Source organism: Desmodus rotundus, chromosome 6 (assembly GCF_022682495.2).
Source record: "Desmodus rotundus isolate HL8 chromosome 6, HLdesRot8A.1, whole genome shotgun sequence".
Taxonomy (NCBI): Eukaryota; Metazoa; Chordata; class Mammalia; order Chiroptera; family Phyllostomidae; genus Desmodus; species Desmodus rotundus.
Window position 1 is genome coordinate 105,269,290 of NC_071392.1, and position 26,921 is coordinate 105,296,210.

General features: G+C 56.1%; 1 protein-coding gene across 2 annotated transcripts; it reads left to right on the top strand.

The window, feature by feature from the left end:
- The first annotated feature begins 107 nt into the window (after positions 1 to 107).
- On the top strand, positions 108 to 26,901 carry ADA (adenosine deaminase). Of its 2 annotated transcripts, XM_045194886.2 has the most exons (12): positions 108 to 259; positions 10,619 to 10,680; positions 15,733 to 15,855; positions 20,480 to 20,623; positions 21,372 to 21,487; positions 22,727 to 22,854; positions 23,506 to 23,577; positions 23,662 to 23,763; positions 24,025 to 24,089; positions 25,400 to 25,529; positions 26,060 to 26,162; positions 26,578 to 26,901. In XM_045194886.2, exons 1-12 carry the CDS (start codon positions 227 to 229, stop codon positions 26,589 to 26,591), a joined length of 1,092 nt encoding a protein of 363 aa, XP_045050821.1. In that variant the 5' UTR covers positions 108 to 226; the 3' UTR covers positions 26,592 to 26,901. The 2 variants fall into 2 exon arrangements, with proteins under 2 accessions (XP_045050821.1, XP_045050820.2); XM_045194885.3 differs by lacking the exons at positions 26,060 to 26,162; positions 26,578 to 26,901 and adding an exon at positions 25,775 to 26,013.
- Positions 26,902 to 26,921: the final 20 nt, after the last annotated feature.

Sequence of the window (26,921 nt, forward strand, 5' to 3'; positions counted from 1 at the left end):
GGAGCGGGGCGGGGCCTGGAGCGGACAGGGGGCGGGGCCTGGAGCGGAGCGGGAATGGGGCCGGGGCGGGGGCGGGCAGAGGGCGGGGCCAGACCGGCCCCGTTAAGAAGGGAGTGGCGGGCCACGGTTACTGCAGGGCCCCGGGAGGAAGCGACCGGCGTCCTACTCAGCCGTAGACCACCTGCATTCAGCAGAGGGAGCAGCGCCAGGGCACACGCTTGGCACCATGGCCCAGACGCCCGCCTTCAACAAGCCCAAAGTGAGCGCGGGCCGGGGCCTGGGCCGGGACTCGTGGTCGGGGTTCTGGCTTCTTGTCCGGCTGGAGGGCTTTGGGGGATTCCACGCTGCGGGATGAACGGAGGCCCCTGCTTGCGCTTCTTCCCTCAGCTCAGGCCCTCGCGGCTCCAGGCTGTTTAGTGAGAGACAATGAGGAAGGGAGGGTCTTGAATTTGCAGGCACCTCTGGCTGCCTTCAGAGTTCTGCTTCCAGCGCTGACTTGGCCCTTCTGGGTCTCAGTTTCACCGTCTGTCAAATGGGCTTCCCAGCCCGGGAATCTAATCTACACCCGTAGGGATCTAGTGTTGTGCACAGTGAGTACTGAGCGCTCTGTGAATTGTACTCTAACATTGTGATGGTTTTGCCCGTGCCGAGGAGCCGGTTGTGGATGTGCAGGCGGGAAGAACCGTGAGCCATGCCAGAGACAGGGGTAGAGGGTTTGGGTGGGCCTTAGGCCTTGCACTCTTCTGGTAAGATTCGTCTTGCCACTGGTCCCCAGGGATGACTCCCTTGTCCCTGCTCCCGCCAGCTGTGGCCTGTTGGGAACGGTGGGGTCAGGGAGAGTCCAGGCCCACTGGTGGGGCTTCAGAGCACTGGGACGCATCCAGGGAGGGGAGGCGCGGAAAAGTCTGCCCAGTGGAGTGAACCAGCTAGCGGGATTTCAGACTGTGGAGGGGTCAGGGGCAGGCATGCGCTTCAATCTGCTTTAACTTACCCACCTGAGCAACAGGTGCACGTGATGAGGGCAGGTGTCACAAAAGTGTTGGGAGAATCCTGTGTCTGTACGCAGAGGAGAGGGGAAGAAAGGGGTGGGGGGGACTCTGAGAAGGTAAGTCCTAGCCACCCTCCGCCCCCACTGATGATGCCCCACCACAGGGCAAATGCTCAGCTACTTCCCGCCAGGTGTACCAAGTTCTGGGGGGACTTTTGTCCCCCATCCCCAATGCCTCCTTCATACTTTGTCAAATGCAGATGCCCTATCATTAGTGGTTCCTTCCTTTGAAGGTGGGTTTTTTTTTTAAACTGTTTTTTAAACTCTACCCTTGGGCTGGGGAACCACCTTACCTGATATGACTGCCAAGGCAGTAGACAAACCCCTTGACTGGGAGTGAAATGGGAGTTCTGGAGATAAATACAAGGTGGCGCTTCTCTAGACTTTTGCTATGTGCACCAATTTGATCCTTGTAACACTTTTGTAACAGCCCTGTGGGAGAGTAATAACATTACTATCATTCCTACTTTTTGGCCTCGCCCAACCCTTTCCTCTGATTGAAGTGGGCCGGTCATTTCCCCTCTCTGGGCCTCAGTTTCCGCACATGGGAAATGGGCCCCACCTGCTTGTAGTGGTATTCAGAGGTCACCCACTGTGTACTAGATTTTATAGCCTCAGGAAGAGGGAACATGGCTAAGCTGGCTCAGCCACTGCGACCAGAGCCAGCTCCCTGCCTTCCCGTGGGTGGGGCAGGTAATTAACTGCTAGTATTAGCGTCCGGTGTCCTTTGAGTTACATTACAGTGCTGTGCCAGGCACCATTCTGGCATGCTACCTGGATTAATTCACTTCATTCGCACTGTGACGGTGCGAGGTGGCTGGTGTCCACCTGTCTTAAGACAAAGAGACAGAGGCACAGAGATGAACTAGGTTAAGAAAATCACAGTAGCTAAACTAGGGTGGGAGCCCAGTGTGTCTGGCTTCACAATCCTGTGGCCCTAACCAGCTTTCCTTACTGCCTCTGCTGAAGCCTTTGCGGGTGGGGGTACCAGAGCCCCAGGTGCAGGCCTCTCTGGCATCTCATACCTACGTCCAGGTGAGGCCCAGGACCTGGCCCGCTGTACGAAGCCAGAGCAGAGCAGTGCTTTCCAAACTTTTAGGTGTCCTCCACAATCACTTGACTTTTGTTAACATTCGGACTCCAAATCGGGAGGTCTAGCGTGGGCGCTGAGATGCCACACTTCTGACAAGCTCCCAGGTGGCGCTACTTTGGCTGGTGCAGGGACCACGCTTTTGGTAGCAAGACCCCAGGCGGCTGCCTAGTGGTTTGATTATGGCATTCCAACAGATGCTTCCCGAGCACCTGCTGGGCCCTGGAGGAGGTACAGAGAGGGTGGAGGGGTGGCCCTTATGTATTGCCGCAGGAGGCACCGCTGGGAAATGTCACAGCACTCGGGACGAGCTCTGTGTCAGGGGCGGCACTCTGATCCCCTGCCTGGGACTTTAATAATAATCATGGCTGCATTTGAATGTCTGTGTGTATCTGGTCCCTTCCGTGATTTACCTCACAGAATCCCCTGATTCTGAGCAAGGACTTGGCTGGGTAGATTTCTTCCTCTTCCTCCTTCTCCCCCTCTTCTTCTTCCTCTTCTCCTCCTTCTTCTTCTTCCTGCTTAACATGGTTTTTATTTTTGAGAATTCAGGGGAACAACACCCAAAGAGGAAAGGGTGTGAGGAAGATTCCTCTCTGGAGGGTACCGAACCCACCCTTCCTATTGTGCTCCTGTTTGGGTCACACGAGTCCAGCCCGTGGGAGCCAGAGGAAAGGAATGTGTCCGTCCGTGAGTGACAGGGTTAGAAGGTACTGGTCCGCAGCGCTTCCCAAAGCTTCGCAAAACTGGCCGCGTGTTATGCAAGACGTGTATTAAAACACTTCTTCATGGTGTCCCTTGCAAATGGTGTGAGGGAAAGGCTCTCCCAGGTCAGGGCCAAAGACTGCAAAATGCAGAAGGTGAGGGCAAGCCCCTCGTCACACTGCACGCAGAACACACGGCGAGCGTGACACTCAGGGGCACCGTGGGCTCGAGCTTTCTCTTCTGCTGTTTCATTGGTCCCCCGGGGAGACAGTGCTCCCCATCCATGCGACATCACCGAAGGTGTAAAAATGCCGCGAAGCGGTCTAGTCCCTTCCTCGGCACCCAGAGCAGAAGAGGGGACCAAGCAGTGAGCAGAGAATTCATGTAATAATACATGCAGTGAAGCCTTTTATTCTGGTATTCCAGCTTAACAAAGATGTCCCAACCCCCTGGGCTATGTGTCCCGGTCCTCCGAGTCCGTCCTGGGCCTTCAGCACCTTCAGCCCCTCGGCCTCCACCTGCTGTGCTGCCCCACCCGCCAAGGCTGATGGTTTCATCCCCATTTACAGAAGCGGAGGCCAAGCCCCAGAGAGGTGACGTGGCCGGCCCAAGGCTCAAGGCTCGTCAGAGTCTGAGAGCTGAGTGTGCTGGCCAAGCTGGAACAGCAGTGTTCTGAACTGTCCTTTTTAGAGGCAGAGGAGAATTGGGGCTAAATCTCCCACAGGTTTTTTTCTTTCTCGTATTTGAATGGTAACTCTGAATCAGGCGCTATTCTGATGTGCATATTTGCATGTATTAACTCATTTAATGCTCACAACAGCCCTCCTGAGGTAGGTGCTGTTATTCTCTCCATTTACATATGAGGACACGGTGGGGGGGGGGGGCAGGGATGGCGGGCTCAGAGAAGGGAAGGAACTTGCCGACATAACACAGCCAGAAAGCAGAAGGGCTAGACTTACACTCAGATCTTCCTGAAACTGATGTGGATGCCTTTACTGGCTTTGCTAACCTGCCATCCCCACTTAGTTGGTCGGGAGTTAGAATTAGGGTGACCTTGGACTTCAGAGCACCTGGGATAGGATCCTGGCCTCAGTACTTATCAGTGACAAGAGCTTAGGTGGACCGTTTCCTGAACCCCAGGAAATGGGCTAATACCGCCAAGCTCATGGGGCCCTAGGGGGAAACCGATCTGCTGGTTGGTGCCATGGGGGCTGCTGTGGACTCGGGAAGTCTCTCCACTGCCCTGTCTCTCTGTCTTGCTGCCACTGGAAGACACTGCCTTGGGCTTCCAGCACTTTTTTGGTGACCAGAGCCACTGTTAAAGTACAAATGCCCCAGGGAAGAGCCCAGCTTACCTCTTACCTCTTACCTCTTTCCCCATGTGGCAGTTGGGAGGGACAGGAACAGAGACTGGTTTCTCAGAAGCTTCTCTTTGACAGAGGAGGAAGTGAGGACCAGGGCGGGGAAGTGCTGCCTGTGGGTGCACAGCAAGACACGGGAGGCCGGGCAGCCTCCTGATTCCGTATCTGACCTCACGTGGGTTTGACTGGTGTGGGAAGGGGCCCTGTGAGCTGGGAGAAACCTGTCCACCCACCCAGTTGTCCTAGGGCGTGTCCCTACAGTGGGGACAGATAGGACTGTGGTCTGATTAGAACAGGGGGAGAAGAGCAGGCCACGGGCCCCAAAGTGAGGCTCGAATCTGTGTTCACCCACAGTGTTGGGGGCAGGCTTACCCCCGCCCTTTAGCATTTTGAGGCCCCAGAGCCGCAAGGTTGGGAGGCCAGTTAGGAGTTTAAACTTGGGTGGCAGCTGGGGCCAGGCTGCCTGGCCCTGAGTACTGATTTCCCTGCATATCAGCTGCAGGGGCTTGGCCGCGTTGCTTTCTCTGTGCCTCCGTTTGTGCATGTCAAAATGGGGATCAGACTTTTATCCATCCTACATAAGCTGTCAATCACAGGCCTGCCTGGGGCGGGGCACGCCAGTGCCAGCTGCTATTGGTCGTCCTCATCATGATTATTAACCATTCAGTTCGGAATTGACCAGCGCTGACTCAGCACCGCTATGGAGGGTGAAGGGTGGTAGTTGTGATTTTGTCCTGGCTGTGGCACTCATTACTCTGTGACCTACAGCAATTCCCTTAATCTCGCTGAGCCTCAGTTTTCTCACCTATAAAATGGGGATAACTCTGCTGAGTTCTGAGGCTGTTGCCCCACGGGATGTCCCCCTGGACACATCTTGCCTTCCGCGAAATCTCTAGGGAAGCTCACAGCAGTAACAGAGAGCTAAGTCAGGCTCCAGGTCAGCAGGAGGTACGGGGGGACAGCTCTGCCACTATAGATCTGTGAAACCCTGGGCAATTCACTGAATTTCTCTGACTTTAGCTTGGCCAGTCCAGACGGGGCTAACGTGTACCTCTGCCGAGGGGTTAGGTGAAGTGAGGTAAAGGGGCTGATAATAGGCAGCTGCTGTTACTATTGCTGTATTATTGATATCTGAGGCCAGGCCTGTAGGAGTTCGAGACTCAGACCAGGGTTCAGACCCTGTTCCATCACTGACTGACTGTGTGTCCTTAGATACTGCTTTGCGCCTCAGTCTCCCCATCTGGAAAATGGGAGTGGAGTCCCAACCTTCCCGGGTGTAAGAACTAAGATAACGCATGCGCGTGGTCTAGCACCCAGTAGCCACTACTGCCGCTTTTCCCTGAATGGGGTCAGTGGGTCAGGGTCCCTACCGCAGCCTCTCAGCTTTCACCCCTTGTTACCCGGGCTGGGCTGATGCTTCTCCATGGGTAATCGCAGTTTCCCAGAAAGTTCAATGGGAACAGCTTGGGCTGCTTATGGAAGTGGCTCCTGCCTCTGCTTTTTCCCTGAACCATGTCTAGGCAGCTTCCCAGAAGCCCCAAGGAGGGTAGAATCCATGGGGCACAGGGGGCAGGCCGGCTCTGTCTTCTCTCCCCTGGGGCACTCTTGCTTCCTGCCTGTCTCTCTGCCACGCACCGCTGCACCAGGTAGCCCATGCTTGCTGAGCGCCTACTGTGTCCGAGGCTGGAGGAGTTCTAGGTATTGCTCATCTCCCATCTGGACTCCTGCACCTGCTTTCTCTTCTGCCTCCCCACAACCCGCTCGCCGCACAGCAGCAGAAACAGCTTTTAAAAGGCCACGCCTAAAACTCTTCAGTGGATCCCCTTAACTGTGAGCTGTGGTATCTCCCTGGCTTCCATCCCCGGACTTTCTGGCTTCATCTCTCACCACCAACCTCATTCTCTGCACTTGAACCAATTTCCTGACTGCATCCTGATTCGGACACTTAGCACCTGCAGTTCCCTCTGTCTGGAACGGTTCTCTGCTGTCCTCCTTCCCCCGACCCTGCTCCACTCCTCTGTTTGTTCACTGCCCCCCAAAGTGATCTTTTCTGGGTACTTTCTGAAACCCCCCCCCACTTTTCTTGCTGTTTTTCTTTTCCTCGCACACACACAATCAGTAAGGATGAGTTCTGAAAGCTGTGCGTGCTTTCAGGCAGATAGAACACAGTCTGCCGCGGTAACCAACGTGCCCAGGTCTAGGGGGGCCGACGCGGCGGAGGTGTCCGTCATTCTGCTCACATTACATGTCGTCACAGTCTGCTCATTGCCGTCGTCACGCAGGGGCGCAGGCAGATGGGCGGTTGCCATCCTGGGCATTTCTAGTTGCTGTGCCGGAGCGAAGAGAGGGCTCTGGAGACTCTCGCGTTGGCATTTAAGTGCTAGGGCCAGAAGCAGTGTTGCAGGCCCGCCCACCACAGTGGGAGAAACAGCACCAGCGACAGCCTCCCAGACTGGCTGAGCGCTGACTTGTCACTCAGAGGCGCTCTGGTTTTCGCCTTCTAACCTCTCTTACCTTCTCGAACCTCACGCTGCTCTTCCTTCTTAACTTCGCTCATTCTCCTCCATCGTCACTTAACACGCTCATGCCATCCCCACCTGGAGAATAAGCACAACGCTCTTGACTCACATCCACCTAAATTTTCTCCCTTTCCTTACCCTGACTTCTTTCTTTCCCCACCCCAGTGTGGACTCGGCTCACTCAGGCCTCTGGAATGGTTCCTTTAGCGTGGTGGTTCTCAATCATGGCCTCATGTTTAAAAAAACAAAACAAAACAACGAACAAGAACCCCAACAAAACCTGTACCCAGGCTCACCGCAAGGATTGTGATTTAATTGACATCAGGCATCCAGCACTTTCCAGAGCTTCCTGGGTGCTCCCAATGGGCAGCCAGGGTTGAGAACCACTCCTCCTGGGGCCCTGGGCCCTGTGTTCTGGGTCCCAGGGACCTGTTTCTGCTCTCCTACTCCTTGGCCTCTGGCAGGACCCGACTGTATTAGTTTCCTGTGGCTGCTGTAACAAATACCATACGCTGGGTAACTTAAAACAGAAGAAATTCATTTCCTCACTGTCCCCAAGGCCAGAAGTCCAAAATCAATGTCTCAGCAGGGCCATATACCCTCTGAGGGCTCCAGGGCAGGGAGAATCCATTCCTTGCCCTCTTCCAGCTTCCAGTGCCCCCAGACGTTCCTTGGTTTGTGGCCCCATCACTCCCATCTGTCTCTGTGGTCACGTTGCTGCTTCCTCTTGGGCATGTTTCTCAAAACACTTCGTCTTCTCGTACGGAGCAGGTGATTGCAGCAGGGTCCATCTAGAGAGTCCAGGGTAAGCCCCTTCTTTCAAGACTTTTAATAATCATGCTTTACCATCTAAGGTAACACAGGTCCTGGGGATTAGGACATAGGCGTGTTTTATGGGGGCTACCATTCAGCCCTCTACTCCAACCAGGTGGGCCACCCCTCCTCCTCGAAATCCGATCGTCCCTTGCCTTCTGAATACCACACACTCCCATTCCCCCCCCACCTCTCTGGGGCTCTTCTCCAAGTCCACCCTCTTTTGTGAAGCCCTGAGTGCTGGTACTTGTCAAGGCTTCACCTGGGCCCTGTCCTCCATGCTCTCCCCCTGGGGGACCTCGCTCAAGACCCCAGCTCCAGTTACCTCTGTTCCTTCTAACATCTCCAGCCTCCATCTCCGAGAACTCCAGGCCCTCATATCCATGGGCTCCATCCATTTGTATTCAGAAATCTCAAAGGTTTCCCAGTTTAATGTAACAAAGATCAAGTGGACCATGCCTGTCTCTCCACACTCCCGCCCCACCTTACCCGCTTCACACTCAGCCGCCTTCCCGAGCTCTCTGTCTCAAAGTGTGGGGATCACCACCTCCCTGCCCACCCCCGAGCCCAACCTGGAGCATTATCCTTGATATTTCTCTCTGTCCACCTGCTTTTCCATGTCTGCCTCATCTTCCTGATCCAAGGAATCACCTCTCACAAATTGACTGCAGTAGCCTCTAACTGGTCCTGCTACGCATTTTCTCCCTCTGTAGCCGGTTTCCAACTCTGTCGTGGCTTCTTTGTGCTCTCAGGTTAAAACCCATCTCTTCCTGGTGGCCCGGTGGCCCTGCAGCCTCTCCAGTCCCACAACACGCTGCCCCCCCCCACCCCCCACCTTTGCACCGTGATGTTCCTCTCATGCACACGTTCTCTCTTACCACATGGCCTTTCTCTCGGCCTGGAATGTTCGTCCCATCCTCCTCCTCACTTGGCTCTTCAGGTCCTAGCTCAGGACCTGCTTTCTCTGGGAAGCGGTTGTGGCCTCTGGCTGGATGAGGTTCTTTGTTTTGTCTGCTCTTTCCCAGGACTGCGTCGATGCTTCCCAGGGAGTTCTCATGGCTCTGAGTGTACACTTATCAGTGGGACGCTTCATGCCTCTCTCCCTCGCTGGACCGCACACGCCACAGGAGCAGGCCTCTGACCCTTTAGCTCACCTCTCCATTCCCAGCAGGGCCTCAGCAGTCCGGTGAAGGGAGGACTCTTAGTTGATGGTTATTTCGCGTTGGCCTGAACACACTGCGCACACGTGTGGTTAACCCCCATGCTGTCTTCCCTGCCGGACAGATGGAGACGCCCAGGGAGCCAGCAGAGGAGCTGGACGACAAATGATAAGGCCACCCTGCCTCTCTAGCCGGACGCTCACCTCAGCCACGGGGAAGATTAAGGATAAGAAAACAGAGACTCAGGGAAATGAGGTCCCCTGTCCAAGGTCACACAGCTGGTTGGCAGGTCCCTGGACTAGAAACATCAGTGTTCTGATGCTGAGCATTTTGAGGGGCACCTAGTAAACCTTTGGCTGAGTGGGCATCGAATTCATTTTGTCAGGGAATCCAGCAGCTCAGTTGACACCGAGCTTGCGTGTGAGTGCCACTTGGTCCTGTGCCAGCTGGACAGCTTCTGGAGAGATCTGATGGCCCAGATGTCCTGCTGATAGGCGGGCTTGGCAGCTCTGTCCCTGCCGGCCTCCCCTGGGCCTGGGCCGGGTTTCCTCCGAGGGAGGCAGCCCACGTGGGTGTTCTAGGACATGCTGAACTTCCTCTCCAGCCAAGGCAGCCGCTTTCTTGTCCGCATCCCTAAGTTCCAGAGACAGGCCCACGCTGGTGGAGATGGCAGTGAGAATTTTCTAGCTCTCCCCCTGGTCCAGGAAAGTGTCCTTTGTGACCTGGGACAGGCAGATGACAAAGGCACTTCCCTGCTGTCTTCCAGCACCTGCTCCAGCTTTTCTCAGCAGCTCGTGGGAAACACCCGAGGGGCAGGGGCTGTTCCCGGGGGGCCATACGTATCCACCTGCACTGGTTTTTGAATCCTTACAATTGTTCTTGGACAGGGAGGCAGTCAGAGCCCATTGTTTTCCCTTTGAAACTGAGGCTCAGAGTTTCAGAGCCATGTCTAAGTCACGCAGCCAGAGGAAGGGGCCGGGCTGGGAGTGGAGCCTGACAGGCGTCTCCCAAGCCCCTGCCCATAAACGCGTGGCTTTGTGTGAAGAGCATTGTTTGCGGGGCCGGCACGTAGGAGATGCTCACCCAGATGGCCCAGATGGCCGAGGATCTAGTGTCCTTTCTTGAGTTGTAGAAAGACCTCATGTTGCTTTAATATTGATTCCTGAGAAGCTGTGTTTAAGTAACACCTGCTTTTGAAAATGGAGCCCGGCCAGTGTGGCTCCACTGGTTGGAGCATCGTCCTATATACCGAGAGGTCGATGGTTCGATCCCCAGTGGGGCTGCAAATACGAAAAGGCAACCAACCAATTGATGTTTGTCTCTCTCCCTCTCTTCCTCTCTCTCTAAAAGCAACAAAAAAACTGTCCTCGGGTGAAGATGAAAGTGGTGTCTGATTTTTGAAATATGCCATGTGATTCACTAGTCCAGGAAGTCTATGGTCGACTCTCATTGTTAAAGTTGGAGCTTGTTTAGCGAGTTGTCTGAGGGCGGGACCGGCCTGGGCGGTGGCTGGGGCTCGGGAGCCCCGAGGGGACCTTGGCTGGCCTCGTGTGTAGGAGCTCCAGCTTTGGAACTGGGCTCAGGCTAGAATTCTGGTTCTGTCACTTGCGGATTGGGGGGAGGCACAAAGGCACTGGGTTGGGTTCCTGCTTCCATCACTGGCTTGCTGTGTGGCCTTGGACCAGTTCTCGAACCTCTCTGAACCTCAGTATTCTCGGCTGCGAATGAGAGAGAGAATCAAACCCACCCCACAGGTGAGGATGAAACAAGATGGCGTGTGTGGGGTTTAGTGACGTGTGTGTAAGCGTCCGATAAGTGGTACCTCGGGGGTATCACACTTAATGCTAATACGAACTCTCTGAAGAGCCCTCAGGCATTCACGGGTGTGTGTTCTCTCTCTTGCTTCACTTTGCCCCTTCCAGGTAGAATTGCATGTCCACCTCGATGGATCCATCAAGCCCGAAACCATCTTATACTATGGCAGGTACGTCCACAGACAAGAGGCCTTCCTTCCCTGGATCTGGGCAGGGTCTCCAGTGTGAGGACTCGAGAGAACCCCAGGGCCGCTGCTCCTTCCCCTGTCCCTGTGCAATCCAGCCAGCCCCGGCCAGAGGAGCGGGTCCCCGGGATGGAGACCCACCGCCCATGCCTTCCGCCTGGGGTGCCTCTGACTCTTGTCTTCCCGCTCCCACGTGAGACGAGGGGAGTGTGCCTTACCTTACACGTGGACACATACACACACACACACACACACACACACGTGGAAGCAGTTCCCAGGGCTGATCCAGTCACTGGTTTTTGGCAGAGAACTGGTGGCAGGTGACACGCCCACACAGGAGGGGGGGTGTTGCTATCCACATCTCACTGAGGAGAGAGCAGGTTCAGAGAAGTGAGGGCAGTTGCCCAAGGCCACACAGCAAGTAAATGGCAGAGTCAAAAGTTGACAGGCCAGCTGACTGCCACAGCTTATCCTACATCCCCATGGAGATGAGCTACTGGGAGCCGTGAAGGGTCTCCCTCTCTGGTCTCAACTCTGCATCTTCCAAGTGAGACAGGCCTCCTGCCTCAGCTCGAGTGGATGCGGCTGGGCCGAAGGCTCCCCAGGGCCCCCAGTGAGGGAGGCCTACGCCTCCCTCCCTACACTGACGTGGCGGCGGCCCCTCAGTCGGGTACAGCACCTAGAGCTCAGGGACGTTCGAAGGCCAGTAGATCTGGATTTAAGTCACACACAGCCTTCTCGCTGTGCCTTTGGCCGCTGTAGGTTTTGGATAGGAATAGGGCCTTCCCCTGGCTGGTGCGGCTTAGTGGATTGAGCACCAGCCTGCAAACCGAAGGGTTGCCGGTTTGATTCCCAGTCTCGTGTGGCCCCTATTAGGGACCTGGTCCACACCCCAGGCATATGCCCAGACTGGGAATTGAACTGGCGACCCTTCGGTTCACAGGCTGGCACTCAACCACTGAGCCACCAGCCAGGGCCACTTTGCTCCATCTTGTCCCACATCCAGCGATCTTGCTCTGGGAAGTGGCTATTGACTTGTTATTTAATGACATAGTATGTTCACATTTACTGCATGCCAGCACACCTGGGTTACCTGACTGATTACTCGTGAGCACTGGTAAAGCAGATGCTATCATCGTCCCTATATTATAGATCAGAGGAAGCTGAGTCGTGATCGGTGAAGTGACTTGTCCAGTAAGCATGGCTGTGACCAGGTCCCTGCCCTTGACCGGCACCCCCGCCACTAGAGGCTTAGCTGAAGTGCCGCAGGGGAAACACTCAGCTCGGGACTCCAGGAAAGGCACTTAATGATGACAGGGCCGTTAATCACAACTCATGGCTCTGCTAAGTGGGGTAGAGCTGCTCGGCTTGTCTCTGCCTGTCCTTGCCTGTGTTGAGGGCCAGCCACTGCCTCAAGGCCCCGATGATGCCATTTGGGTGGGTTAGTGGGGGCCAAGGTGGGATCTAATCAGGGTGCTCACTCATTAAGGGGTCATAGAGCACTCATTAGCGCAGCAAGAGTGCCAGGGCAGGTGGAGGGAAAGGAGCCACCAGTGTTGGGTGGCCAGTTGGATGGTCTATCTCCCACTCCGCCTGAGAGTCTCGGGGACAGTCGTGGCCCTGGAGAGACAGTGCAGGCGCCAGCTGGAGTTTGACCTCGAGGCCAGCAGGCGAGCGGAGCCGGGAGTGGGTCAGATCGATATGGACAGCCCTGGAGGACTCCCAGGTGGGGGTTGGCCGGGGCCAAATCCTGGGGCTCCTTTTCTGCCTCTGGGGCCTCCACTGATTCTGTGCTCACCCATTTCTTTTTCCTGCGAGTCCGTCCTTTCCAGGCCCTTTTCCTGATTCTCTCGGTCTCCTTCACGACGCCATGCGCTCTTTCTCCAAGGCACATTCTGAAACTGGCTCCTCTCTCTTCCCTGTCACTGCCCGGTCTGAGCCACCACCAGGCCCCTACTCAGACTATTGCAACGGCCCCCTGACTGGTCTCCCGGTGTCCACTCTGGCCTCCCCCATCTCTGTCCCCACAATACTGTAGTCAGAACAGTTGTCTTAAAATATGGTTTGGCCCTGGCTGGTGTGGCTCAGTGGGTTGAGTGTGAACCTGAGAACCAAAGAGTTGCTGGTTCGATTCCCAGTCAGGGCACATGCCTGGGTTGCAGGCCAGGTCCCCAGTAGGGGGCACATGAGAAGCAACCACACATTGATGTCTCTCTCCCTCTCTTTCTCCCGCCCTTCCCTTCTTTCTAATAAATAATGTTTTTTAAAAATTTTGTAAAAACGTGCTTTGATCAGCTCACTCCCTTGCTCAAACCCTCTCACCACTCCCTCCCGCCTCACTCGGGGTCAAAGCCAAAGTCTGCACATGGCCCTTAATATTCTACAAAGCCTGGGGGAGATCTCTGACCTCTTCTGCTGCTCCTTGCTTAGTCCACACTGGGTGTTTCTCAAACACCCCAGACCTAAGAAACCCAGAGAGGGTGGGTAATTTACCCAAGGTCACACAGCCTTTTTACCAGAGCTGGGCTTCAACCCCAGGCCATCTGGCTTCAGAGTGTGCTGTCTTTCCCAGGACACAGTAATAGCCTCATGTATTCTTCTCTGTACCTGCAAAGAAAATGCTCTGAGTTTTCCTGACAAGGATGTGGAGGTCCCCTGAGGGGACAGCTCCTGCCCAGGGTGGTATGTCACACATAGGAGGGGCACTGACTTAGACTGCAACGCCTCAGTTCACCCTCTTTGCTGGGCTCTCTGTGGCCAGGGTCCTGGTAGGCGCATTGTCCACTGTGGCAGGAAGAGGACGAGGGGGATGGAGTTGGGCGAAGGCCCCTGTCTCTAGTATGGTGCTTAGATATGGAGGAGCCATACTTATGGGACTGTGGAGTCTGGGCCGGGGAGGGGAGAGGGGCCGCCCGCCTTCCAGGGGCGGTCAGACGCACAAGTCTGTCTTGGTCGCTGCTGTCCATTCACTGCCCGGCACATCAAAGGCCCTCAGACGGTGTGTCGAGAGAGAGAGCTGGAACTGTGGACCTCCGGGTCCTGGGTGGAAATCCATGAAAGGAGATCTGGAAGAAAATGTTCAGGAGGCAGCGCCCCAACAGGTAGTGGTGAGGCGCAAGGCCAGTGTGGCCACCGAATCTGCCAATATGAGCTCCAGAGCCTTAGCGCCGCCTCCTCTGCCTTCAGCCCACTGGCTCCCAGAAAGGTATTCAAAATACAGTAGATGACAACCAGTGCAGGCTCTGCAGAGGCCGCAGGCACTGGGGGTGGCCTCATGAGGGGGACTTTGGGGCAGGCTGGCCAGCAGGGGGCAGAAAGCTCTGTGGGCACTGAGCGCCTGACCTTGGGGCCAGAACAGCACCAGAGGTACCATCTGGTGATGCCCATGGGGAGCTCACAGGGAGAGGGGCCACCCAAAGGGGAGGAGGGCATATTTAGGGGGCTTAGGAAATAGCTTTTTAGGTAGGAAAACACTTTAATATTTGAATGACAGAAGGCACTAAGGGGCTTAGGCACCGTTCAAACTTCCGTTTCTTTGTCAATCTCCTCCTGTCATCTTGCTTTGTAGATAACTGGATGCTTGAACCTCCTGGTTTTTTAAATTGAATTTATTGGGATTATATTGGTTAAAAAAGCTGCAGGGGTGTCCAACCCACGGCCCACAGAACTCATGCAGCCCAGGATGGCCGTGAATGCGGCACAACACAAAATTGTAAATTTACCTAAAACATTATGAGGTTTTTTTGTGATTATGTGTCACAATGTATTTAACGTGCGGCCCAAGACAGCTCTTCTTCTTCCAGTGTGGCCCGGAGACGCCGAAAGGTTGGACACCCATGCACGCACACAGTTTCAGCTGTACAACTGGATAAAACTCATCCGCACCGCAATGCTCACCACCCAAATGAACCTCCTGATTTAATCGTCTGATCTTCTTCATCGTTTGCTCCTACTTGTTTTCAGACAATTTTTATGAGTTTGAGCCAAACTGATGACGTTGCTGGGAAGCAAGACCTCAAGTGCTCCCTGTTCCTTTGTTTTTCTTTTAAATCATCTTGCCTTTTGTTCTGCTTGCTGATGGATTTTCTCGCCTGTGTTTTCCATGCCTTTGGTTACGTCCTGATGGTTGTTGCCCTGTTCTTTTAAATTCCCAACAGCTCTTTCTTACTCTCTAAACGTCCCCCTTTTAAGAGAGTGATGTCTCGTCTCAAGGGTGTATTGTCCTTGCATCTCCTTGAGAATGCTTGTTTTAGGGTTTACGTTTTCTGCATTTTTTTCCTCAGATCTCCTTTTGTGTCTTGTTCTGTCCCTCGTGGTAGAAGTGTTTCTTGAGTGTCTGGTGTCCTTTTCTGTCTCTTTTATCTTGAAATGGGGAAAACTGTGGCCCAGTGTGACCTGGGAGTCAGGGCAGAGCCCTGATGAGCAGAGGGGGCCAGGGCCTGCAGCCTGGCTGCGGAAGCAGAGATGCAGGCCTCACTGAGTGGTGACCGTGTCCAGCCTGTGGGGGGGACTTCGGGCAGGGATGGGAGGGACTCTGAGGTCAAGGACCTGCTAGCCGGCCCTCTCCCAGGACACTGGGTCAAGCAAGCCTCTCTGATAGGTTGTCCAGATGGAGAGCAGAGAAGCAGGAGGGCCAGTGTTTGTCCCGGCCTGCCCCTGCCCTGTAGTATTGTCCCTGGTAGCCCCTGACCTGGCAGAGGACCAGGTGTGCCCACTCTTTGGGCAGAGGCAGAAGGTGTGGGCTTGCTGCCCTGGCACCTTCCCTGCTTCAGGCACGTGTGTGCATGTGTGTGTGTGTGTGCGCGTGCCCACGCACACAGACAGGCTTTAACCCCAGCTGTGCCCCTTGAAATCCACTGGCTGGTTATGGCCTCAGGGACTCTGGTCTTGGTTCTGTATGCCCTGGACCTCAGTTTTCCCATCTGTCCATTGGATGGACTTGGATGGTGAGGTCCTCAGCTCTCCTGCTGTGGCCCCCAGGAGAGTCGGTCTGGTCCTCCCTGGGGGCAGTCTGTCACCCTCCTGTCTTGTCCCCAGGAAGAGGGGGATCACCCTCCCAGCTGACACCGTCGAGGAGCTGCAGAACATCATTGGCATGGACAAGCCGCTCAGCCTCCCAGAATTCCTGGCCAAGTTCGACTACTACATGCCCGCCATTGCGTGAGTCCCCCACCTTCAGGTCCTGGGCAGTGGCCATCCCTGTGCCCGGGAGAGGCCACCAGCCCCAGGCCTGCCCCTCAGCCTGTGGGGCAGGAGCCCTTAGCTCTGCTTCTCACCATTCGCATACTTGCTTGACTCTCTCCATGCCTTTGGGTCTTGATGTTCTCTTCTGGAAAGTGGGCATGAGAGACTGAAATGCCTGCAGCTTCTACAGAGAAGTGACAGCACATGGGGGTTAGGAACACAGACCCTTGTCTCCAACTCTTTCATGGAATAATGTTGGGCAGAGTCCCTCTCTGGGCCTCAGCCCGCTCATCTACACACTGGGCCATGTGATCCCATCCAGCCCCCGGAGTTTGGACTGGACACAGTGCTGTCCTCAGCCAGCCGCCCCTCACTGTGGACACACCTACGGCCTTTATCGACAGCCAGGCAGTGGTGATCTCACATCACTTTGCATTCCTTCTACTTTTTCATAGCAGAATATCCCAGGTGTAGATGAATGTAACAGATGCACAGCTCACAGAACTATACTTTTCATAGTTGTCCACAGGTCTGCCAGGTAGACTTACTCCTCATTTCCGGGGGTGGGGATGAAGGCCCAGGGAAGCGAAAGGGCTTGCCTGCGACACCACAGCCGGCAGGGGAGAAAGCCCAGATTCTCGCCTCCCACCTTGAGCTTCCTGGCAAGAGGCAGAGCTTCCAAAGGCAGACAATGATCAGCCTTGGCAGTCGGTGCTATGGGAGCTGAGGATGGGGGTTGGGGAGAGCCAAAGGGGCTGGGGCCAGTCAGGAAGGGCTGCCTGGAGGAGGCAGTATGGCCCCGGCCACGGGATAGAGAGGGTGTGATAGTATCCAAGGGCAGGCCTGAGGAAAGGCTTGCAGGGTGGGCCAAGCACGGGTTGTTGGAGGATCAGCGAAGCAGATGTGTGAGGCAGGTAGAGGTGTTGGTGGGATTAGCAGCAGAACAGGTACGAGGAGTCCTGGGCAGGGGAGATGTGTGGCAAGGTGGCTGACTCCATGCTGGGAGCTTTCGGGCTCAGCCCGGAAGGCACTGACTGTTCCAGTGTTTGCCCCTGGCAAGCAGACACATGCCACCTTCCTGGAGGCATGTGTTACGTTTCCCAAGACACCGCCCCTGACCTCCCCTGCCCCCACCTCCCCCCACCCCGAACATACAAGCAGGCCTGGGCACCTCTGCCACGCCACCCTGAGGCAGCTCTGGTCTCTCTGGTCCCATGACAGAAGAGGCCCAGCTCCCCGAAGGCCAAACCCACCCAGGCTGCTAGAGGTGACCTCCTGCAGGGCTGCCTGGCCACTTGGAGCCATGGCGTGAGCGCTTACTTTCCACCCTCTTGCCTGCATCCACAGGGGTCAGAGGAGAACCCTCCTCGCCTGCCACTGGCCCCTAGGCTCACCCCTCTCCAGCCACATCGCCTCCTGTGGCACGGTGGGCACCATGCACACCCTGGCCTCAGGTCCTCTGCGATTGCCATTCCCTCTGTCTGGAACGCTGTTCCCGCAGACGCCCGGGGGCTCACTCCTGTGGCTCCCTTTCTCAGTGAGGCCCTGGTCAGACTACTGAAAACTGCAGTCCCATACTCCCCTCCCCTGCCTTGTATGTGTCCATAAAACTTCTCACCATCTGACCTATGACGTAGTTTATATTTCACTTACTTTCCTGGAGGCCGGGGATTTTGTTTACCTCGTTTGCTGTATCCCTTGTGCCTGGGGCAGCATTGGCCACAGCCATGGGGGGGATAAGGACCCCCGCCGGCCCCAGGACTCACCCCGTCCCCCAGGGGTTTCCCACAGCAGCTGCCTACCCTCCTGGTTCTCAAAGGCGCAGGTCCTCCCTCAGCCTCCTCCTGGGAGTGGCTGATTTCCCCTGGCACGTCCCTCCCACACTGCTTTCTAGTAATGGTTCCTTTTTCACCCTTCATGGAGGAGACTTCTGGCTAAGGCCTGGTCCCTGTCGTTCCACCGACACTCACACACTGCAGCAGGGTAACCTGGGCCTGTTTGTGGGGCTGACACTCAGACACAGCAACTAGAGCTCCAAGCATCTGTCTGCTCTGCTCCACGCGCTGCGTGGGCTGTTTTTGTGCGGTTTAACTCACTCACCTTCAGGATGACCCTTGGGTGTGGGTGTCAGAGAAGGTGACTCACGGGGGTCATGCGGCAGGTGAACGTGGGAACCAGGATTCAAGTCTGAGTCGCAGGTATCTCTCCCATCCCGGAATCCCTCCGGATTCACCCATCTGGGCCCTTTTCTCTCTTTGGTTTTACTGGAGTGTAATTTACAGACAGCCGTGGCACCCACACACATCGTGAAATGATCGCCAGACGGAGCCAGGTCACTAACCCATCGCCTCACATGCTGGCCACCTTGTTTGTGTGTGGTTAAGAACACTTACGCTCTATTCTCTTAGCACACTTCAGCGAGACAATTCAGTATTGCGTACAGCCACCGGGCCACGATAATAAAGCTCTAGAACTTACTCACCTTGCCCAGCTGAAACTTTGTACCGTCTGCCCGGCGCCTCCCCACCCCCTGCCGTCCTGCCTCTGGCAAGCGGCATCCTACTCCCTGCTCGTACGGGTTCTATTTTAGACCCCACGTGTGAACGAGGTCAGGCAGTAGTTGCCTTTCTCTGCCTGGCTTCTTCCAGTGAGTGCACTGTGTTCCAGATCCGTTCACAGGGTTTCCCTCTTTAAGGCCGGATCATCTTTCTCTGTGTGAGATATTTTGAAGATTCCATTCATTTATATTTTTAGAGAGAGAGGGGAAGGGAGGGAGAAAGAGAGGGAGAGAAACTCCAGTGTGTGAGAGAAACACCGGGCCCGGGCCTGCCACCCAGGAATGTGCCCTGACCGGGAATCAAACCGGCAACTTTTTGCTTGGCGGGGAGGACGCTGAGGCAACTGAGCCCTGCTGGTCACAGCTGAAAGGTTTTCTTTATCCGCTCCTCCGCTGGTGGATGTTTGGGTTGCTTCCATGCCTTGGCTGCTATGAATAATGCGCGAATGTGAAAGTGCAGGCACCTCTTGGAGATACAGACTTCATTGCCTTTGGATGCGTACCCAGAAGCGGGACTGCTGGGTCATGTGGTGCTTCCACGTGTAGTTGTTTGAGGAACCTTTGTGTGGTTTTCTGCAAAGGCTGCTCCCATTTACAGTCCCACTACCAGCGCCCGAGGGGTCCGTTTTCTTGCCGACACCTGTTGTGTCGTGGCTTCTCTTCCCTAACAGGTGTGAGGTGGTATGTCACTGTAGTTTTGTACTTCCTGATGATTAGTGAGGTTGGGCACCTTTTCACATACCTGTTGGCCATTTATGTCTTTTGAGAAATGTCTAGTCAGGTCCTTAGCCTATTTTTTAATTAGGTAATTTGGTTTTTTTGCTGTTGAGTTATGGGAGCTCTTTCTATATTTTGGATATTTGCGAATATTTTCTCCCGTTCTGTAGTTACCTTTTCACTCTGGTGATGGTTTCCTTGGCTCTGCGAAAAGCTTTTTAGTGCGATGCAGTCCTCCTTGTCTGCTTTTGCTCTTCTGGCCTGTGCGTGTCCTTTTCTCTTACTCCTCATCCCTGCTGGCCTACATCTATCACTCAGCACATTCTGAGCGGCCACTATGTCCTAGGTTCTGTCCTTGGCTGTCCTTGTTCTGTGACAGGACAGATGAGGGGTCCTTGTCCCACAGTGACTATGTTCTCGTAGGCAAGGTGAAAACTGCCTAATAAACCATGTGACATGTAATGTCGGGGGGTAATAAGGACCATGGAGAAAAGTAAAGTCCAGGGGAAGGGGTGGAGAGTGACAGAGGGGCCCTGACCAGTGTGACTCGGTTGGTTGAGCATTGTCCCGCAAGCCAAAAGGTCTCTGGTTCCATTCCCAGTCAGGGCACATGCCTGGGTTGCGGACTCCAAGTTCCGTCCCTGGTTGGGTCACTTACAGAAGGCAACCGATCTATGTTTCTCTCTTCCATAGATACGTCTCTCCCTCTCTTCCTCCCTTCCCTTCTCTTCTCTCTGAAATACAATAAAATTAAAAAATCCAGAAGTGGAGGGAGCACGGGACGATCTGGGGAAAGGAGCAGGTAGGTTGGGAAGCTGCACACGCAAAGGCCCGGATGTGGGGACAAGCTTGACTGCCCCTTAGAGTGAGCCTCTGGCGGTGCCGGGGCGACTGGCAGGAGGCAGGTGATACAGGCCTGTGGACCAGGCAAGACTTTGGATTTCATTCCACACGATGGAAGCTATGGGGGTTCAGAGCAGAGGAGCCATATGCTTGGATGTAGGTTTGGAAAAGATTGTCCTGGCTGCTGTGAGGAAAATAGTTACCGGGAGGCGTGGAGACAGGAAGGCCAGTTAGAGAGATGAGGTGGTGAGAACCAGGGTGAAGGGGACAAGAAGTGGCCTGCAGTTTGGAACTAGAGCTGACAGGACTGGCCGAGCATCTAGGAGCCTCTCCAGTGGGAGCCCAGAGCTTGGCCCTAGAGGCTATGGGGTTGAAGACCGGAAGTAGGTTTGATCTGCCAAGGGGTGGGGACAGGCTTGTTGTTCCTGGAGCTCTGAAGGGACATCGGAGGAGGTTGTCCCAAGTACTCTCTTCTCATCCCAGGGGCTGCCGGGAGGCCATCAAAAGGGTCGCCTATGAGTTTGTTGAGACGAAGTCCAAGGAGGGCGTGGTGTATGTGGAGGTGCGCTACAGCCCCCACCTGCTGGCCAACTCGAAAGTGAAGCCGATCCCCTGGAACCAGGCTGAGTGAGTGACCCACCTGGAGGGCGGCTCCAGGGCTGTGACAGGGTGGCCCAGCCTGGGACCCGAGGGGCAGACTGTTGGGAGGCCCTGACCCAAGAAGACTTCGATCTTGCCCCGTGATCTGGTCTGTGGCCTCAGGAAGATGGGCTTAACTGGCCTGAGAGACAGGGTGCCCATCGCTCACCTGCACGTACATTTTTACCTTGGGAGAAACCGTTTGGCTGTGTCTTGTCAGCCCTAGTCCTAGACACAGGTCCGCAGCCTAGAAACACTGCTAGCCAGTGGCTTCCAGGGTCCTGCTCTAACCCCGTAACGGAATTGCGTCTGGCCCATTCCTGTCCCCCTGCTGGGACTCCCAGGGATCTCTAAGTGGTGTCACCCAACCACTCTGCCCCTCCTTGACTCTGACGCACATGAACAAGTGGGAATCGGACCGGGTGAGCTTAGCAGTGCTCTCCACTTAGCAGGGCTGCGCCTGACACAGGCACCCCCCCCCCCCGCCCCCACGGGGACACCCTCCAGGTCCGGAAGTGCCCAGGAAACCCCAAAGAAGCTGGTGCTAGAGATTGGCCATCTCCCTCAGTCTTTTCTCAGAGGTGGTGGGGAGAGGAGGCTTCTGGAAGATTCCTCTTCTTCCCCTCCCTTCCTTCCCTCCCCCATCCTCCTCTTCTTCCTCCTCTGTCCCACTCCCAGTGCCGTCCTTTAGCCCTTGCTTAGTCTCAGGCCCATCCCGACTTCTCTCTCCACACAGAGGGGACCTCACCCCGGACGAGGTGGTGTCCCTGGTGAACCAAGGCCTGCAGGAGGGAGAGCGAGATTTCAAGGTGAAGGTGCGCTCCATCCTGTGCTGCATGCGCCATGAGCCCAGTGAGTGTGCCCTCGGCCCTGTCCTGGGCCGCACATCTGACAGTGCCCCCGACCTCCTGTCCTGGTGCTGGGGCTGCCCCTGGTGTCCGCTTTAGGGCTCTCAGCTGGGCCTTCGGGCTTCCACCACTTCCTGGCAACAAAGACTTTCCCCCTTGGGAGACCGGGCCTGCAGCCACAGGCCCTGTGGGAGGCTCCAAACCCACGCAGCCTGACAATAGGAAACGATCTAAGGCAGGTTCTGAGCAGCCCATGGTTCTCCCCTAGGTCCTGTGGGCCAGGCCCCTCCTGCTCTGCCCTCTGGAGTCTGAGGGGTCTCCCTTGTGACTGACACTGGTCAACCCTCCAGGGCTGGGACTTCCAAGGTGCAGAGCTCCATTGTGTGACTTGGGCGAGTCACGTCACCTCTTGGGGCCTCAGACACACGGTGCCACAGGAGGTGGTGGCACTCACCTCACTCTCCACTGTAAGGAGGAGTGAGGACCACAGCAAAGGGCTAATGCCCCCGCCTGTCGGGCCAGCCAGCACAGAGTGATGTGTATGTATTTTCTCCAGGCCTCGCCACAGCCTGAGAGAGCGACCGTCGCTTGTCCTCTTTGACGGACAAGGACAATTACGTGAGGGAGGAAGGGAGGTGAAGCCTCTTGCTCCTCAATCAGGAAGGCAAAAAGCTCAGACAGAACCCAGGGCCATCTGGTTCCAAAGCCTGTGATTTTTTCATTCTTTTTTAAACGCTTTGTGATGACTTTATCGGTTGAGCCCACAGTATGTTAGCAACATGTTTAGTAATGCCAGTGTGAGTCACGTGCTAGATTTAAATGTTAAACTGTGTGGGCCTCGGTCTGCTCACCTGAGCAGGGATGAGCCTCGCCATGGCTGCTGTGGGGACAAATGAGACAGCGGCCATTGTTGTGCCCTGAGCCCAGGCCCGGCCTTCAGTGCTTAATACACAGGATCTCGGCAAAGCCAGGCCGTGACGCAGTGCAGTAGCTGGTGGTGCCCCCTGAGAGGAGGGGAGACTGAGGCACTGGGTGGAGCAGACTGCTGAAGACCATGCAGGCAGGCCGTGGCAGTCAGGGTTTGAGGCCAGGACACTGGGCCCTCTGTCTTGCACTGGCCTTGGGTCGGGGGTGAGGTAAGTGGGATGCGACAGCAAGCAGGTGCTCTGGAAGGATCTCTCTCTGAGATCCTTCAGAGATCCCACCACCACTGACAGAGCCCTGGTGGGCATCTGACCCACAGACTGGTCCCCCGAGGTGGTGGAGCTGTGTAAGAAGTACCAGCACCAGAATGTGGTGGGCATCGATCTGGCTGGAGATGAGACCATCGAAGGAAGCAGCCTCTTCCCAGGACACCTGAAGGCCTACGAGGTGGGTACTGTGGGAGGTGGGGAGAGGCCGGCACTGGGTGGGCCGAGGGAGAAGCTTGTCCCACCCACCGTAGGGAGAAGTCACAGGGACTGGGGAGTGTGAGGCCTCCTGGGTCCCCAGGTGTCTTAGTTGGGTCTGGGGGGCTCTAGGAACCGTGAATCTGGTGTAAAGACCGACTTGTGGTGGTGAGGCTGTCTACCTGTGTCTGCTGTGATTTGCTGTGGGACCTTGGGTGAGTCTGTCTCTTCTCCGGCCCGTTTGGATCAGCCGTCTCAGGTTTTCATGGAAGGGGTAAGAGTGGGGCTCTGGAGAATCACTGCTCCGGTTCAGTGCTTGGCTTTCCACTTCCTGTTTGGCCTTGGTCATGTTGCTTAACTTCCCTGAGCCTCAGTTTCCCCCGACCCCCTGAAAAGTAGATGATAGTGAATGTCAGGTGACATGCACATGCAGTGCCTGGCACGCAACTGTCTAGTAGATGGCAGCTATCACTCAGATCCTAATTAAAGAGACCAGGCTTCCCCCTCCTGAGGCAGCTGGCCTGACCGTGGGCGTGGTTCGGCCTGCCGAAACTCAGACCCAAAGCGTAGTGAAGGCAGGGCCTGCCTGGGGGCCTCCCCGAGGCCACCCACAACCTGGCTCTTGTCCTTTCAGGAGGCTGTGAAGAGCGGCATTCACCGCACAGTCCACGCCGGGGAGGTTGGCTCTGCAGAGGTGGTAAAAGAGGTACGGAGCCCCCAGGTGGACTGTAGGGCCCTCCTCCCTACTTCCACCCCACCCCTTCCTGAGCTCCCATCCGCTTCTCTGCAGGCTGTGGACAGGCTCAACACAGAGAGGCTGGGACACGGCTACCACACCGTGGATGATGAGGCCCTTTACACCCGGCTGCGACAGAACAACATGCACTTTGAGGTACCTGGGAGGGAGGCCCGGGGAGGAAAGCCAGGAGGGGCCTGGGAGCCGGAGCGGGGCAAGCTGTGGTAGGCGTGGGCGGTGGCCACCAAAGCTGATCGTGGTGAAGGTGAAGACTGGGATGGGTGGGCTCATTGGAATAAGCAGCAGAGAGGCCACGTGACTGGCCCGGGCAGGCGGCTCCAGCCCCAGGGTGTTGGGGCGGGGAGGGGTCTGCGTGGCCTGGGGATGTCCGTGCCAGCTGCATGCCTGCTCTTCCAGGTCTGCCCCTGGTCCAGTTACCTCACAGGTGCCTGGAATCCAGCCACGGAGCACCCGGTCATTCGGTGAGGCTTGCTCCCGTGGGGCCCACTCAGTCTTGTACCAGGAGAGCCCAGGGAGGGAGAAACTGCAGGGCCTGGGCACCGGCTATGCGGGGTCCTCATACAAAACCTGTCCAAATCCCCGGGAAGCTGGGGTTACCCTCACCTCACGAGCGAGGAGGCCAAAGCACAGGTGTGCTATAATTCCACTGAAGAGCAGAGCTGGGGGCCTGTAGCTCACTGCGCTGGACCACGATGCCCTGCTGCCCAAGAGAAACGTCACCCTCCAGCCCCTGCCTCCTAGGGGTCCGGAAGAGGAGCCCCCCCTGCTCACATGGTCTCTGCTCCTGGCACCTCTGGGCATTCCCCTGAGCACCAGCTCCAGGTTTTCCCCTAGGAGGGTCTGTCCCATCCTACCCTGCTCGCACCCCGAAGCCTAAGGCAGAGGCCTCTGCCCTGTGACTGAGCTCTGGGAGTGGCCTTAGGCCTCAGGAGGGCGAAGCTGCCTTTCCTGACACAGGATGAGGACAGCAACGACTCAGGGTGACCACGGTCAGGCCAGCACTGGTCTGTCTGCCAAGCATATGCAGAGGGAGGGAGCTTGGGCTCTGACGTCGATTACACAGGGTGCCGAGATCTGCCTGAGGGGAGAGGAGCGTGCAGTGCCTGTGGTGAGCCCAGGTGGAGGTTCTGGAGGCGCACAGGCACACGGCCTGTGAGCTGGAGAAAAACCCAAGGGTCCCCCACACAGCCGTGGCACTCCAAGGGAGAAGTGACGGCCTCAGACGTGGGGAACTGAGGGCCTAGGAAAGGACCCAGAAGTGACATTTTAAGGACAGGCAGCGACAGCCTGGAGGAACGCCCACGGGTGGTGTGTGAACAGTCCAGGGAACAGGCTGCACAGCAGCGACGGTGTGGCGCTCTGCAGGACCCCGGGTGGAAGAGCTGGGCGGGTCTCTCGGGACTGAGACAGGCACTGGAAGAGCGGCGCCCAGCGGGAGTGAGGGCGATGGGGGAGGGTGCAGGGCAACTCTCCCAGAACGTTGGCGGTGCAGGGACAGGCTAGAGAGGGTGGCAGCTGGAGGGGGCATTGCTTGCCTGGCCCCTCCAGGCCGCCATTATACCTGGCTCTCTTCCGCCTTTGCTGAGCTCTGGCCTGACTGGAGGGTTAGTCTTGAGTTGCCAGGTGGCCTTGGGCAAGTCACCCAGACTCTGAATCTGTTTCTTCCTCTGGACAAGGAGATCCTCCAGGTATGCGGAAGGGTGACGCGAGGATCCAAGGTGTCTGTTCACAACAGGGTAAAGGGGCTCCTTCCCTTCTCCCCCACATCCAGATTCAAAAACGATCGGGCGAACTACTCGCTGAACACGGACGACCCCCTCATCTTCAAGTCCACCCTGGACACTGATTACCAGATGACCAAGCAGGAGATGGGCTTCACTGAAGAGGAGTTTAAGAGGCTGGTGAGTGGGTGTGGGCCCTGGCATGCGTGAGGCCTGCGGGGCTTGGAACCTCGGGGGATGAGGGGTGGGTTTGCCTCAACAGCCCAGCCAGAGTTAGGTGCCTTCCACAGAGTGACATGCTGACCCAGGGCCAGGCGTTTTATCCTTTGCTTGCCCTCAGAGAAGCTGAAAGTGTGCTCAGCTGTAAAATTCTGCACCCACTTCCATGCCATTCACAGATCTCAGGTTGAGCTTCTGGTTTTCAGGTGTTAGAATTCCCCAAGCCCGTCTCTCTCTGGCCCCCGACAGCCTACCCTGCCTCTCAAAGTTTCTCCAGCTTTGTTCTCACACTGGAGTGCCCCTTTGAGAACAAAGAACCTCACGGTCTCTACTCCGGCGGTTGCTGCCACATGACGTTGGACAAGTCCCTTCTCCTTTGAGCTTAACCAACCGCCCACATTCAGTGAAGACAGTGGACTAACCCCTAGATTGCCAGGCGCTCCCTTCCGAATTCTCTGGTTCCACACTGTCTACCATTCTGGCTCTTCCAGAACATCAATGCAGCGAAGTCCAGTTTCCTCCCAGAAGATGAGAAGAGGGAACTGCTGGATCAGCTCTACAAAGCCTACAAGATGCCACCTTCAGCCTCTGCAGGTATGTCCCTGTCTTAGCTTCTGGGCTGCGGACGGGCCCTGGCTCCAGCTCGGCTTTCTGGGCCACCTCGAGCAAGTTGCCCTCCCTTCCTCTCTTGGGTAGCACTAGGGACAGTGGTGACTCCCTGGTTCCAGGGCCCTGGCTGGTAGCAGACTTTCCCTAGATTGGTATATTTTCTATATAAAGCTACCTTCAGGCTGGTCTGGGGCATCTTCACGGCTGTCCAAAGCCAAGGGCAGGGAGTTGGGCCAGGTCTAGCTCTGTTCTGGTGTGGCCTTGGCAAGGCATTCCCTTGCTCTGAGCCACAGTCTCCCTTGGCGGCTCCTCTCTAGCTCTAATGTTCTGTGATTTTTTTTTTTTTAATGCCCCGGGCACTGAGTGCCCTGACCTTCTGCTTCTCTGACCTGGCCGGCAGGGCAGCATCTGTGAAGACGCTGAGGCCGCCTTGCTGAGCCCTTACCCTGTGGATGGAGACTTCGCAGCTCTGGGGGACTGAACGACACTCTTACCTTTACTCCTGGGAAGACTATGATTTCCAAAGTCAGCTACTGATGCTCTTGAGGCCTGTGTGCCCATTTCTATGCACAAGTATACCTCAGCATAGCCACGCCTCTCCTTTGGCTTTGTGCTGGGCCCGGGCAAGTCTGAAACCCTCCTCCTATGGTGACTCTATACTGAAAAGCTGGTGCTTAATAAAGAAGCTAACAACTGGTGTCATGCAACACGTGGTATGTGGTCTTGGGCAGGACGACACAGGGG

What these genes read in the sequence shown, in the direction of transcription:
- ADA (XM_045194885.3), top strand. Translation starts at nt 227, where the DNA reads ATGGCCCAGACGCCCGCCTTCAACAAGCCCAAA. An exon ending in TACTACATGCCCGCCATTGC is followed by an intron (nt 15,856 to 20,479) that starts GTGAGTCCCCCA and finishes TTCTCATCCCAG; the next exon opens with GGGCTGCCGGGAGGCCATCA. An exon ending in AAGAGGAGTTTAAGAGGCTG is followed by an intron (nt 25,530 to 25,774) that starts GTGAGTGGGTGT and finishes TCTGGTTTTCAG; the next exon opens with GTGTTAGAATTCCCCAAGCC.